Source organism: Saccopteryx leptura, chromosome 3, assembly GCF_036850995.1.
Source record: "Saccopteryx leptura isolate mSacLep1 chromosome 3, mSacLep1_pri_phased_curated, whole genome shotgun sequence".
Taxonomy (NCBI): domain Eukaryota; kingdom Metazoa; phylum Chordata; class Mammalia; order Chiroptera; family Emballonuridae; genus Saccopteryx; species Saccopteryx leptura.
In genome coordinates this window covers 148473258-148486517 of record NC_089505.1, presented here as the reverse complement: position 1 = coordinate 148486517, position 13260 = coordinate 148473258, and the positions used below count along the sequence as shown (strand labels likewise).

Here is a 13260-nt window from a genome sequence, read left to right as displayed (position 1 = left end):
AGGTCAGTTGGGAGGTAAGCAGACTGTGGGTTAAGCTAATCCTTCCTGGGTCTGTTAGCTTGTATGGCTGGATGAGGTGCCCCACCTGCCCGGAGAAGTTCGGCGTAGGGGACTTCGCTTTTGTGCACTCCCTGCGCATCGGTGTTCAGGGTGCAGGAACCACACCGAGACTCTGTTCACAGCTCATTCACAGGCCTCTGACTCTTCCCCTCTGTCTGGGAACACAGGCTCCCACTTCTGGGGCGCTAGGAGGAACCTCTTGCACACTATCCATGCTCGCCAACCAGGATATCGGGGCAGCTGCCACTAGCCCTGAGTGAGGCACCCCGCCCGCCCGGAGAAGTTTGGGTGTAGGGAACTTTGTTTTTGCGCACTCCCCGCGCACCGCTGTTCAGGGTGCAGGGACCACACAGAGACTCTGGTCACAGCCCACTCAAAGGCCTCTGACTCTGCTCCTCTGTCTGGTAACACGGGCGCCCACTCCCGGGGCACTAGGAGGAACCTCTCGAACACTATTCGTGCTCGCCAGCCAGGATATCGGGGCTAATGGCTGCTGCCACTCGCCTGTCTTTGTCAGGGTTTGGCGCAGGTTTTAGCTTGTGTTTGCTGGGTCGCCACAGGCACAGTCTTTCCTCAGCTTGGACATCTGTGCCGCCAGCCTGGCTCTCTCCACCCCTTTGCCCGCCTTAGCTCCTATTATCTCAGTTCCAAGTGAAAACAACCCTTGCTTAGGTTAGTGAGAAAGGCGGAGTGTTTCTTTCTCCGTCTTATTTCCTTCGGGGTTGATTATATATTTACTCAATTTTTCGCTCAAATATACCTTCATGTTCAGTGTGTGGGACTTCTAGACACTCCAAGGATAGATTTTCTGTCTCTGGTTGAAGAACTTGTTGAAATTTTGGGGAGATTTATCGGTATTGCTCCTCACGGCGCCATTTCTCTGACGTCACCTCATATCTTCTTGTTTTACTTTTTCCTCTTTTATCCCAAATTTATCATCTTTCTAGTTCCAGATCTACTTTTTTGCATTAAGTGATTATTTTACAGTGCAACATTTACATACTTTTTTTTTTTTTTGTATTTTTCTGAAGTTGGAAACGGGGAGGCAGTCAGACAGACTCCCGCATGCGCCCGACCAGGATCCACCTGGCACGTCCACCAGGGGGTGATGCTCTGCCCATCTGGGGCATCGCTCTGCTGCAACCAGAGCCATTCCAGCGACCGAGGCAGAGGCCACAGAGCCATCCTCAGTGCCCGGGCCAACCTTGCTCCAATGGAGCCTTGGCTGTGGGAGGGGAAGAGAGAGACAGAGAGGAAGGAGAGTGGGAGGGGTGGAGAAGCAGATGGGTGCTTCTCCTGTGTGCTCTGGCCGAAAATTGAACCCAGGACTCTTGCATGCCAGGCTGACACTCTACCACTGAGCCAACTGGCCAGGGCCCTACATACTTTTAATGATGTTTAAATTGTATATTTTAATTATTGTCCTGCTGTGTTTTCCTCAGACTTAAACTATCTATTTTGTTTACTTCTGATTTATAGTGACATATCTAGTGAGATATAAAAATGTTACTTTTATATATGTTTATTCTCTCTTCCTCCTTTTTATGCTGTTAATGTTATACATATGACAACTATATGTGTTACAAACCCAACAGTATATTATTACAATTATCACTTTATAAACTGTTATGTCCTTTAAAGGAGCTAGGAGAAGAGCAAGTATGTATTCATTGAATTTATCATATTAACAGTCCAATTTATCACATTTCTAGTTCTCTTCATTTTTATCCCTGGATTCCAGTGACCATATGGTGTCATTGCATTCCTCCAAAACAGCTTTGCTCCCACCTGCCATCTTGTGCTGTTGTCAAATATATTACATTTATTTATGTTTTAGACTCAACAATATGATTTTATACATATTGTATTATACAATTGCTTTTAAAGAGCAGAAAGAAGTCAAAATATGAATTTATATTGTGTTATAATTATAAAATTTTCTTTCCCTGTATACTTTGTTTTTTTCTTTGGATCCAATTAGTGTTTGAAGTTACTTGCTTTCAACATGAAGAACTTTCTTATTTTATATAAAGTATGTTGTTTCTACCATTATATGATAAAATGTATAGTCAGATATGGGAATAAAAGTGTTTGTGGATTCCTATCACCACAGATATCTCAGCACTTATTTATCTCTTGATGAATGTTGATGAATAAATCAACATTGAGCCTAAATAGTTAAATAGTATTAATATAAAACAGATATTACACTAAATTTATCACCAAATACTATATAATATTTTTACTCTTTTTTGTCAAAATACTAAATGACTGCTTTCCCCCTTTTTATTCAGCTCTTTGTTTTTATATAAAAAACATCAAAAAAAATTTATTAGTGAATGTGAAACAAAATGGATTTACAAGCCCAAAAGATATGATGATAAGATTTTTAGGGATCTAATTTTTAAGCCTGAAACAAATATAACAGGAAAGATTACACGAAGGAAACATGTAAGTATAAAAAGTTTATTACATTTTTTGAAATATTTTAATTTAAGATACTGTAATTTTTGTAATATTGATATTTCTTCAACTTTTAAAAAATCTCTTATTATATTGTTGATATTCTGCTTGTGATTTACTAGATGTGAAAAAAATCATATAATAATGTGGTATAAATATAATTTCTGTGATGTATTAATTACTCTTACCACAACCATTTTATAATTTATATTTATTTGTATTTCTCTTATTAATTATTATAATTGGATATTAATAGTAATATAAAATTAATTCTTTGTAGTGTAGTTGAAAACATAAAGACATATTTAGTTTATTAAAGTCTGACAATTCTACATACAGCATAATATTCATTTATTGTTTTATGCTATTTATGTATTGCATTAAAGACCCAATGGAAATAAAAAAGCAGCATATTTATTGAGTGCCTACTGTGTACCCAGCAACACGCTAGATATTTCACATGTGATATGTAATTTATTTTCCACAACAGTGTAAGATAGGTATTTTTATCTCATTTTTATAAAAAGAGGAAACAGTAGCTAAAATGAGTTATTGTAGTTAACTTACCAAAGCCACACAGTTAAGTAACATTGCTAGGACTTATCTTCAGGTCTCTTGACACCAGTTCGTACTTTTTGTTTCGATTTGGACATTATGTAATAGTAGAAATGAAGATGGTATTGTCATATAATTAACAAGAGTGAACTATTTAGAATTTGTAAAGCACTGTGTTTGTGATAATTAAACTCTTTCATATGTGGACCTGTTTCTGAATAGCCTGAAACAAATATTTCTAATATAGTAACATGATATAGAAGGGTCAAAACAAAAAGGTCTAGACTGTCATCTGTCTGATGATTCAATGTAATTCAGGACAGAAATATCTTCAAGCCCTTAAATCTTACCAAGTATCCACTGAATAAAATCATAGGTTTAAAATTGAAGGTATCCTACTCAAAACATTTTCTTCATGTGCACTCAGTGCCAATGTATTAATATGCTCTTATAAAACTGTAAAGTTCATGTAAATGTCTTTTTGGTCCCCTATGTAGAATATAAACTCACTGATTTTAGGCGTGTCAGTTGTTTTTTATATGCTTTATACCGAGCAGGCTTTCACTGAGTACTGTATACTGTTAACCAATTTTGATAGCTGACAACCAACTTAGATATATGTGCACATTTAAAAGTGCTTATATATACATATTTGTATATATACATATACACATATCTAAATACTTATATATCCATATATTTGGATATAGGTTATGTTATGGCAAGTGACTATTATGTGCATCAATAGAAATAAAATATTCATATTACAAATGTTATTTTATTTAATATCTAGGCAGTTGCATAAAATATGTCATTGTATATTGAAATTTAGAAGTATTTTGAATGTTATATATCTTTTTGTAAAATATTTCATTATAAGTTCTCTAAAGGTTTTTGATGTTATTGATAATTCTGCTAACTACATCATTATTAATGGCATTTTTATTAATAGCTATTTATTCAAATAATAAAATATATACAATGTCCTATGCGTTTTGTTTATAGCTACCATTCGTAGAGTATATAGAAGTTATCTTTAGCTCAATTTCATAAAGTAATTGAAATGAATTTTAATTGTAAGATTCATCTCTGAATACTCTGTATAAAATTGTTTCATTTTCTACTGGCTTTATTTGTACTCTCCTCTTCAGCTCACTTAGCTGATATATACTATTTTTTTTTTTTACTATTTTTACTACTCATATTATCTTGTCTTTAGTGACTTGGTTCATTAAAAGCTATAGTGATACAATTGATATCACACAGTGTGTAAAAGAACCTATAATCTGAGAAACATTGAAAGAGGGAGTAGGTGAAAGGGAGGAGGTGGAAAATATTGGCATTTAATATTAGAAATTTATTTAAAAAAGAGAGAGAGATATCCTTAGCAAGGTAATGAAAAGGATTAGTCAGGAATGGAATTCAGGTTTCAGTATATAGTAAAAGTAATTAGTACAAGAATCTGCTTCTGTTTTTGGATGAAATGTGTTTTGTCCAAAGGGCTTAAAATGTCCTGTATTCATGAATACAGCCAGAGGTGTAAGTTCAAATTGGATTCATTGAGGAAATGTTGTGCTGAAAAGCCTGAAGTTCATATGAATACCCAGAGTTTATGAGAAAATAGTAAACTTTAAAAGAGATACAGAACCAAAAGTCAGGAGCCAAAAAAAAGAAATGTTAAAACTTGCTCAGAATAGAAGAAATTAAGGTTATTCTGTAAATAATTGCTAGGAACATTATTGTGCATGGTTTACAGTTATTGGTCAGAGGGTGGTTGCTCCTCTTGCAGAATAGGCTGACATAAATAAGCAATTGTGGTGGTAATTAGATCAAGTTTTGGTGAAATTTGTTTTTTTTTTTTTTTTTTTTTTTTTTTTTTCATTTTTCTGAAGCTGGAAACAGGGAGAGACAGTCAGACAGACTCCCGCATGCGCCCGACCGGGATCCACCCGGCAAGCCCACCATGGGGCGGCGCTCTGCCCACCAGGGGGCAATGCTCTGCCCATCCTGGGCGTCGCCATATTGCGACCAGAGCCACTCTAGCGCCTGGGGCCCAGGCCGAGGAGCCATCCCCAGCGCCCGGGCCATCTTTGCTCCAATGGAGCCTTGGCTGCGGGAGGGGAAGAGAGAGACAGAGAGGAAAGCGCGGCGGAGGGGTGGAGAAGCAAATGGGCGCTTCTCCTGTGTGCCCTGGCCGGGAATCGAACCCAGGTCCTCCGCACGCTAGGCCGACGCTCTACCGCTGAGCCAACTGGCCAGGGCCGAAATTTGTATTTTATTATAATACATCCTTTGACTTGACACTTCTGGGGCAGGTACATGTTCTCCCTACTTATCAGCAAAATGAAGAAAGTGATCAATAGAGCAATACAATGCAGTATCTGTGGAAGGGGTCTCTTTCTTGGCAGTATCTCCAACACATTGAATCTTTACATCTTGCAGTCCTTTATGGCATTGCTCAGTTCCTGGAAACCCAGGATATAATCTAATATGACCACCATCTATACTAAAGTAAGATTTGCTTTAGCACTGCTGATTTGGTTGAATTCTAGACTATTTTATTGATTTTCTTCCTTCCAATGTTTAATTTTTCTCATTACTAAAAACATGCCATGTTTCTGTAAAACAGAATAGAACAAAATGTTCTCAAATACAATCCTACTGTGAACCCTTTCCATAATTATTATTAAGTATATTTTCCTGAAGGTTTATAGATTTACTTTTTAAACCTGATGAACAGCTTATCTTTTATTATACTGTAATTTTAATAAGGGTTTAAAATATAACCTAACTTTTTAATTATACTACATATGCATGAAAAATAGATAAATCATTGTTATATTAATAGTGGCTATTTAAGTGTCAGAACATTAGGTAATTTTTCCTTTTTTCTGTTAGTTTTTCTTTTTGTATACTTAGAAATCGTGTTTAATTTGCATACTAAAACAAAAAATATTTTGTGTATAAAAAGAGTATACCTCCATTATATATGAATATAGAAATATTGTATTCAGAAACCTCTATTTTGTATCATATTTCACATAGTTCTATTTTTTATAGTTAATGAACATTATTATTATTTATTTTTTTGACAGAGACAGAGAAGGAGTCAGAGAGAGGGATAGATAGGGACAGACAGACAGACAAGAACAAAGAGAGAAGAGAAGCATCAATCATTAGTTTTTCATTGTGACACCTTAGTTGTTCATTGATTGCTTTCTCATATGTGCCTTGACCATAGGGCTATAGCAGACCGAGTAACCCCTTGCTCGATCCAGCAACCTTGGGTCCAAACTGGTGAGCTGGCAACCTCGGGGTCTTGAACCTGGGTCCTCCTCATCTTAGTCGGATGCTCTATCCACTGTGCCACTGCCTGGTCAGGCATGAACATTATTATTATTATTATTATTATTATTATTATTATTATTATTATTATTTTTAGAGTACTTTGAGGTTCATAGAAAAATTAGTGGAGAGTACAGATTTCCCCTGTCCTCTGTCGCCACACATTCACATCCTTTTCTGCAGTGGTGCATTTGTCATAATCCATTAACTTGAATTAGCACACTATTATCTCCCAAACTCCATAGTTTACATTAGGATATACTCTTGGTGTTGTACATTCTATGGGTTTTGACAAACATATAATAACATGTATCAATCATTAGAGAGTGTCATACAGAGTAGTTTCCTTGTTTGAAAAATCCTCTACGCTCTGCATGTTCATCTTTTCCTTCCCCAACCCTTAGCAACCAATAATCTTTTGCTGTCTCCAAGTTTTTCCTTTTCTAGAATGTCATATAGTTGCAATCACATTATAAGGAGCCTTTTCACATTGGCTTTCTCACTTAGTAATGTGTATTTAAGTTTTCTCCATGTTCTTTCATGGCTTAGCAGCTCATTTTTATCACTAAATTATATTTCATTGTTTGGATGTGCTACAGTTTATTTATTCATCCACCTATTGTAGGACAGCTCAGTTACTTCCAAGTTTTGGCAATTATGAATAAAATTGCAGTACACATCTATGTGAAGAATTTTCTGAGAATATAAATTTCCAATTTGGGGGGTAAATACACAGGAACCTATTTGGTTTTATAAAAAGTAAATTGCCAAACTAACTCCTAGAGTTGCTGTACCACAAGCTTTGAATGAAAGTTGCTATTGCTCTACATCCTCACTGACATTTTCTACTATCAGTGTTCTGGAATTTGGCCAGTCTAATAGGTGTGTAAAATATTTCATTGTTGCTTTGATCTGCAATCCCTAATAACATGAAATGTTGAATATGTTTTTAAATGTTTACCTTTTTTTGTTGACATTTAGTTTTCCTTTTACTATTCTAAAAATGGCCTATGTGAGAAGGAGAGGAAGGGGAAAGATTCACTTATTCAGGGACACTGAATTACACAGTGCACAAGTGCATTTTCATCACAGTCTATGTGGAAGACATTCCCTGGAGTTGTGAGCACAACTTTCATGGTAGGGCAAGATTAACCTAATTTTTTCATTCAGGTAACAAATCACATTTGAGGGGTTTTTTGTACCTACTTTAAATTCAGGTAAATTTGGAGGGAGGGGAAAGAATAATCAGCTCCATAATATTGCAAGCCACAAAATATTGAATCTATGTTTGCCCTCTTAATTTGTCTAGTTTAACAGTAAATGATACTAAGACAATATTGAGAAGATTGATCTGATATCAAATTCAGGAGATGTGAAATGAGTCACACAATTTCACTATGTGAGATGTTAAGGAGAAACTTATGGAGAGGTATTTTAATTTTTAAAATTTAATTGTTTTGTGAAATGAGGGTGCTTCTGTATGAAACTGAACTTTATTACCAAAAAGCTTCCTGGGCATTGTTTTAGCTTATATAATTCTAAGAGAGAAGCTTTGTAATGACGTGCTATATTTTTTTAAAAAATTGTCTTTTGCTGTTGTCTAACAGTCATTTTGAGGCTTCATCAAAAGTATAGTTCATTTCAAATGAATATTTTTGAATACTTAGAATGTATTCTAGCACTGTAACAGATTCCAAGGACTTAAAAATTGAAATCAAGCAAATTTTATGCTAAAACTTGGAGGAGAAGAGAAAGAACTTGAAAAAAACTCACTGAGTAGTGACTGATTATATAAAAATATGAAATTTCAAGGAGTATATAAATTCAAATATGGGTTAGTCAGTTTTCTACATCTAATGCAGGGGTCCCCAAACTTTTTACACAGGGGGCCAGTTCACTGTCCCTCAGACCGTTGGAGGGCCGAACTATAAAAAAAACTATGAACAAATCCCTATGCACACTGCACGTCTTATTTTAAAGTAAAAAAACAAAACGGGAACAAATACAATATTTAAAATAAAGAACAAGTAAATTTAAATCAACAAACTGACCAGTAGTTCAATGGGAACTATGATCCTCTCACTGACCACCAATGAAAGAGGTGCCCCTTCTGGAAGAGCAGCAGGGGCTGGATAAATGGCCGCAGGAGGCTGCATGAGGCCCGTGGGCCATAGTTGGGGACCACTGATCTAATGGGTCTGATGAAAGAAATTGGAGTTGTCCTAAATATTAAGACTTTTGGGAAATAGTAGCTTTTAGTGCCAGGTAGAAATATAAAATATTTATCAGAAAAGTTTATAAGGGCTACCAGAGGCTAAGGGTAATTTAATTTATATTTAATTTAGCCTTGTTGGGCGGTCTAAAGAAGCAATGATGATGATGGCTTATAACTGAAGCTATTGCTTAATAACCTCAGCAACACATAAAGGGCTAAATTTAGCCATCTGATAAAGTTTTGCAGGTATTTATTATGCGCTTTCTAAGTTTTAGGCCATCTGCTCCCTACTGGCAGTATAAACAAAATAAGGATTGTTCCCTTAAATGGAGCATACTTGAACATAGATGAATAAGCCTAAAACAGATGCATACAAGGATAATATTAGATACCATTTGTAGCTGTTCAGATGCAAGTAGTGCTGTTAGATGACACCTCTAACTCTTAGTTTTTTAGTGTCCACTTCTGCTTTCAAGTTGAGGTCATACCCTCGAGGCATCCTCCAGCCAATTGAGTAAGGTGGTGTCAGAAGGACCTGGCCATTTCTGCTTTGTTTGGGACTTTCAGGAAAACAGACTGCTCCAGGGTTCCTGGGTGATTGGCAAAAACTTTGGCTTTTTCTGCTTAATCTTCTTTCTCCATTTTTTTTTTAATGGGTGTTATTTTTCAATAAACCTTTCATACACTTAATTCTATCTTGGTATCTCCTGTCTGGGAAAAACAATAAAACTGTAACATTGCCCTGGAAGATTGGCTCAGTGGTAGAGCATCAGCCTGGCATGTTGAGGTCCTGGGTTCTATTCTCCACCAGGGCACAAAGGAGAAGTGACCACCTGCTTCTCCACCCCTTTCCCTTCTCTCTCTCTCACCTCTCTCTTTCTCTCTTTCCCCCTGCAGCCATGTGTCAATTGGCTCAAGCGAGTTGGCCTCAGTCACTGAGGATGGCTCCATGGCCTCCACTTCAGGCACTAAGAAATGGCTTGGGTTGCAATGGAGCAATGGCCTCAGATGGGAAAAGCATCACCCCCTAGTGGGCTTGCTGGGTGAATCTCAGTCAGGGTGACTGCGCAGTATGTCTCTCTGTCTCCCCTCCTCTCACTAAACTAAAAAACAAAACAAAACAAAAACCCCAACAAACTGTAATATTTTTTATTATGCTTAGCTCCATAGATATGGATAAGTAACATTTGAAACCAAGCAAAATCCTTAATCTTGTCTTTGCCTACAGACAGTTACACCTTGATATCAATATTATTTCCATTTGAAGTGTCCTGTTGAAACTATTTTATTTTGAGGAGTAACACTGTTAATATATTCATCCATCCAACTTCAATTAATAGAATCTCACTTTATATTGCATATTTCAGATGAGAGTGCCTGCCTTCTATTGCCTGTATTTTATTTTAATCTCTGATGTCATGCTGGTTAGCTATAGCTAGATTTATTTTTCTCATAAGACTTAAAGCAGCAGATGACATCTAACACTTAAATTCAGATTTTTTGATACAATTTCTTCTAACATCATAGCCTTAGTCAGCATGTAGTCTGCCCTTCAAAGTGAAAATATTTTGAGGCCATAGTAACAAGGGTCACCACGTCTTCAGCTGAGTCCTTACCACCTGTCATTCAATATTCAGTCATAAGTACCATGTATTACACATTGTTTTATTTGTAGCATCCCACTCCGGTGACCATATTAGTGTCAGTTTTAATTAGATTCAACTTTGAATAATAGAGGTTCAAAATGCTACCAATTTACAGCGTAAGCTTGTTCTCTTATAAAACTCTAGAAGTATACAAGCGTAGGTTGATGGCAGTATTCCATGAAGTACTTAGTGATTCATACTCCTTTTATCTTATGGTTCTCTTTGCATGACTTCCATCAAAGATCACTTCAAGATCCAAAATGATGGTCCTTAGAGGAAGGGAGAACACTTGTAGAAATCTTTTAAGTAAGCTTCTAAATGGTGCCTCATAATATATCTTGGCCAGAATTTAGTCACATTTCCTATTCAGTTAAAAGGAGACTGAAATATGTAGGTTTTAATTTGTGCAGTAACGTGCCCATACAACAGTCAAGGATCTCATTGTGAAAGTTAAGGAGAACCAATATTGAGGAAGATATAGCAGTGTTTGCTACAGAGCAAATATTGAAGTGAAGAAAAGAAGTATTTAATAGAGAGAATATTATGATATTATGAAGTACAATTGATATCTATATATCAGGTGATATACAACTTTCCATCTGGATTGTTAATATATTCAGTTAAAGCAAAACTAAGTTGCACTGATGCCAAAAATCTTGTGACAGGATGCTTGTTATTTACTACTAATAAACTTACAAATTCTTTATGATTATTCCTTTTTCTTCTATATATTTCATTTTGTGGATTCTCCTTGATGCTTTCCAAAATTGTTATTTAGCTATACCTCCACTTCATTAATTCTCTTATTAGCTGTATCTCATCTTCCAAATTTTGCTTTTTACTTATTTTTTTTCTGTGCATATAGCAAACTTGTCTTTTCTTTCTTTAAAAATAGTAATCATAATAACTATAGTCTGTCAATTTCAGTAACTTGGGGTTTGTATACTGCTCACTGTATTTGAAATATTTTTTGCGAGAATTTTGAATCCTGGAATGAAGATTCTTTAGGATAGTATTTTCATTTGCTCTTACCAGACACTAGGGATCATCACTAATATTAGGCCATCTGAAATTTTAAAACTTGAGTTTTTCATGGATTATTTAGGTTTTATATTATTTTAGGGATGTTTACTTATATCCTATAGATAGCCCTTTCAGTACTCAGTTGAATGTGGACAGTATCGTCTTTTTGGGCATGGCCTATGATTTTTGATTCCTGAACTCCTGAGTCACCCAAGCTACACTTTAGTTTATAAGTTGTTTCTTCTTGGTCTGCAAATATTCTCAAAACTTAAAAGCTTTTAGTGGTGTGCTTACAACTCTGGGATCTTACCTTCTGTTAAATTTTGACCTGAGAAGATTTAGCTATCTTGATAAATCTTTCTTGTTGTTTCAAAGATGTTTAACAAAATCTTTTATCTGGGCTTTTTGAACTGCTGACTGTGGATGTCATGACTTTCCATATATTCTTGCTATTATTAAATAACTAGTACAGTTTTTTTTTCTCCTAATGATGGTCCTTTTTCTTTTTCTCTGTATTTTAAATCTTAAATCTCATTTACGTTATGTTGGCTTTATTATCAATTTTGTGTTAACAATATTACATGGTGTTTGTTTTCCCTATTACTACCATGAATAGTCTATATACTGTACATTACTTCTTGAGATTTGAAGCAGTAAACAAAATATGTAATTTTGGAGAATATAAGCCTAATAATTGTCAGTAAATTTTTTTAGCAGTTGAATTCTAATATCATTTTATCTCAGTTTTTTAAAATGCTTTTTTCAGTTTATGTTTCTGTTTTAAGTAATCTAGCTTGAAATGGATTCATTATGACTCTATAGATACCACTAAATAATTGATATTAAAGATTCAATAAGAAATAGAATATTAAAATTCTATTAATAAGTTTAAATGAAAGTTCTGGAAGGTTCATAGTTAATGATACATGTGGTATTTTGCATATTTTAGTTATTTTCTGCTTTAGTTTTATTAATTGCTAAAAATTGCATGTTTATTTGACTTCTTGTTTACATTGTTGAATTAGCATGAAGCATATTAAAAAGGTTATAGATTCTAAAAACTTAAATTCTAATACACTACAATTTTTAATTTTTTTCAGGTCTCTTTTTATTATTTTAATTATTTTTGGTACTTCACATCTTTGATATTTCATTATAACTAACAAGCACTACTGAAATTGTATTGTTAACTTTAAAATATTTTTATAACATATGTACTGAGCTAAAATCAGCATAAAACAAAGTTTATCTATTTTAATTATATGATTCTGTGATTTATACCATATTAACAAACTTCTAATATCATTACCACCATCTTATTCCAGAATATTTTATCACGCTAAAATCAAATCTTATAACTATTAGCAGTAAGTACTTTCTAAAAGACCTGGCAGACATAAATCTATTTCCTATCTTTATGAATTTGCCTATTCTGAGCATTTAATATAAATGGAATAATATTATGTGTGATCTTTTGAGTGTAGCAACTTTCACTTAGCATATGTTTTCAAAATTCATCCATGCTGTAACATACATCAGTACTTAACTTTAATGGCTGAATAATATTTCACTATATGTATATATCACATTTTTAATCAATTAATTAGTTGAGTTGCTTCCAATTTATGGCTATTATTTATTAAGCTGCTTTAAATATCCATGTACAAATACATACTTGTGTGGACTTATATTTTTCAGTTTTCTTGAGTGCATGCCTATTAATAGAATTACTTTGAACCTGACGAGGGGATGGTGCAGAGGATAGAGGGTCCAACTGGTATGCAGAGGACCCAGGTTCAAAACTCCAAGGTTGACGGCTTGAGTGGGGCTCACTGGCTTGAGCGCGGGATCGCTGGCTTGAGTGCGGGATCGCTCGCTTAAGCGTGGGATCATAAATATGACCCCCATGGTTGCTGGCTTTGAAGCCCAAGTTTGCTGACTTGAACCCAAGGT

The 13260-nt window shown here is 35.1% G+C and overlaps 1 protein-coding gene across 1 annotated transcript in view; it reads left to right on the top strand.

Moving 5' to 3' along the window:
* The window catches only part of LRRIQ3 (leucine rich repeats and IQ motif containing 3), a 177232-nt gene that overhangs the window by 62924 nt on the left and 101048 nt on the right, over window positions 1–13260 (top strand). Inside the window, exon 4 of the mRNA XM_066372202.1 lies at window positions 2355–2511. Coding sequence (XP_066228299.1) covers window positions 2355–2511 — 157 coding nt within the window. The remainder of the gene's footprint in view (window positions 1–2354; window positions 2512–13260) is intronic.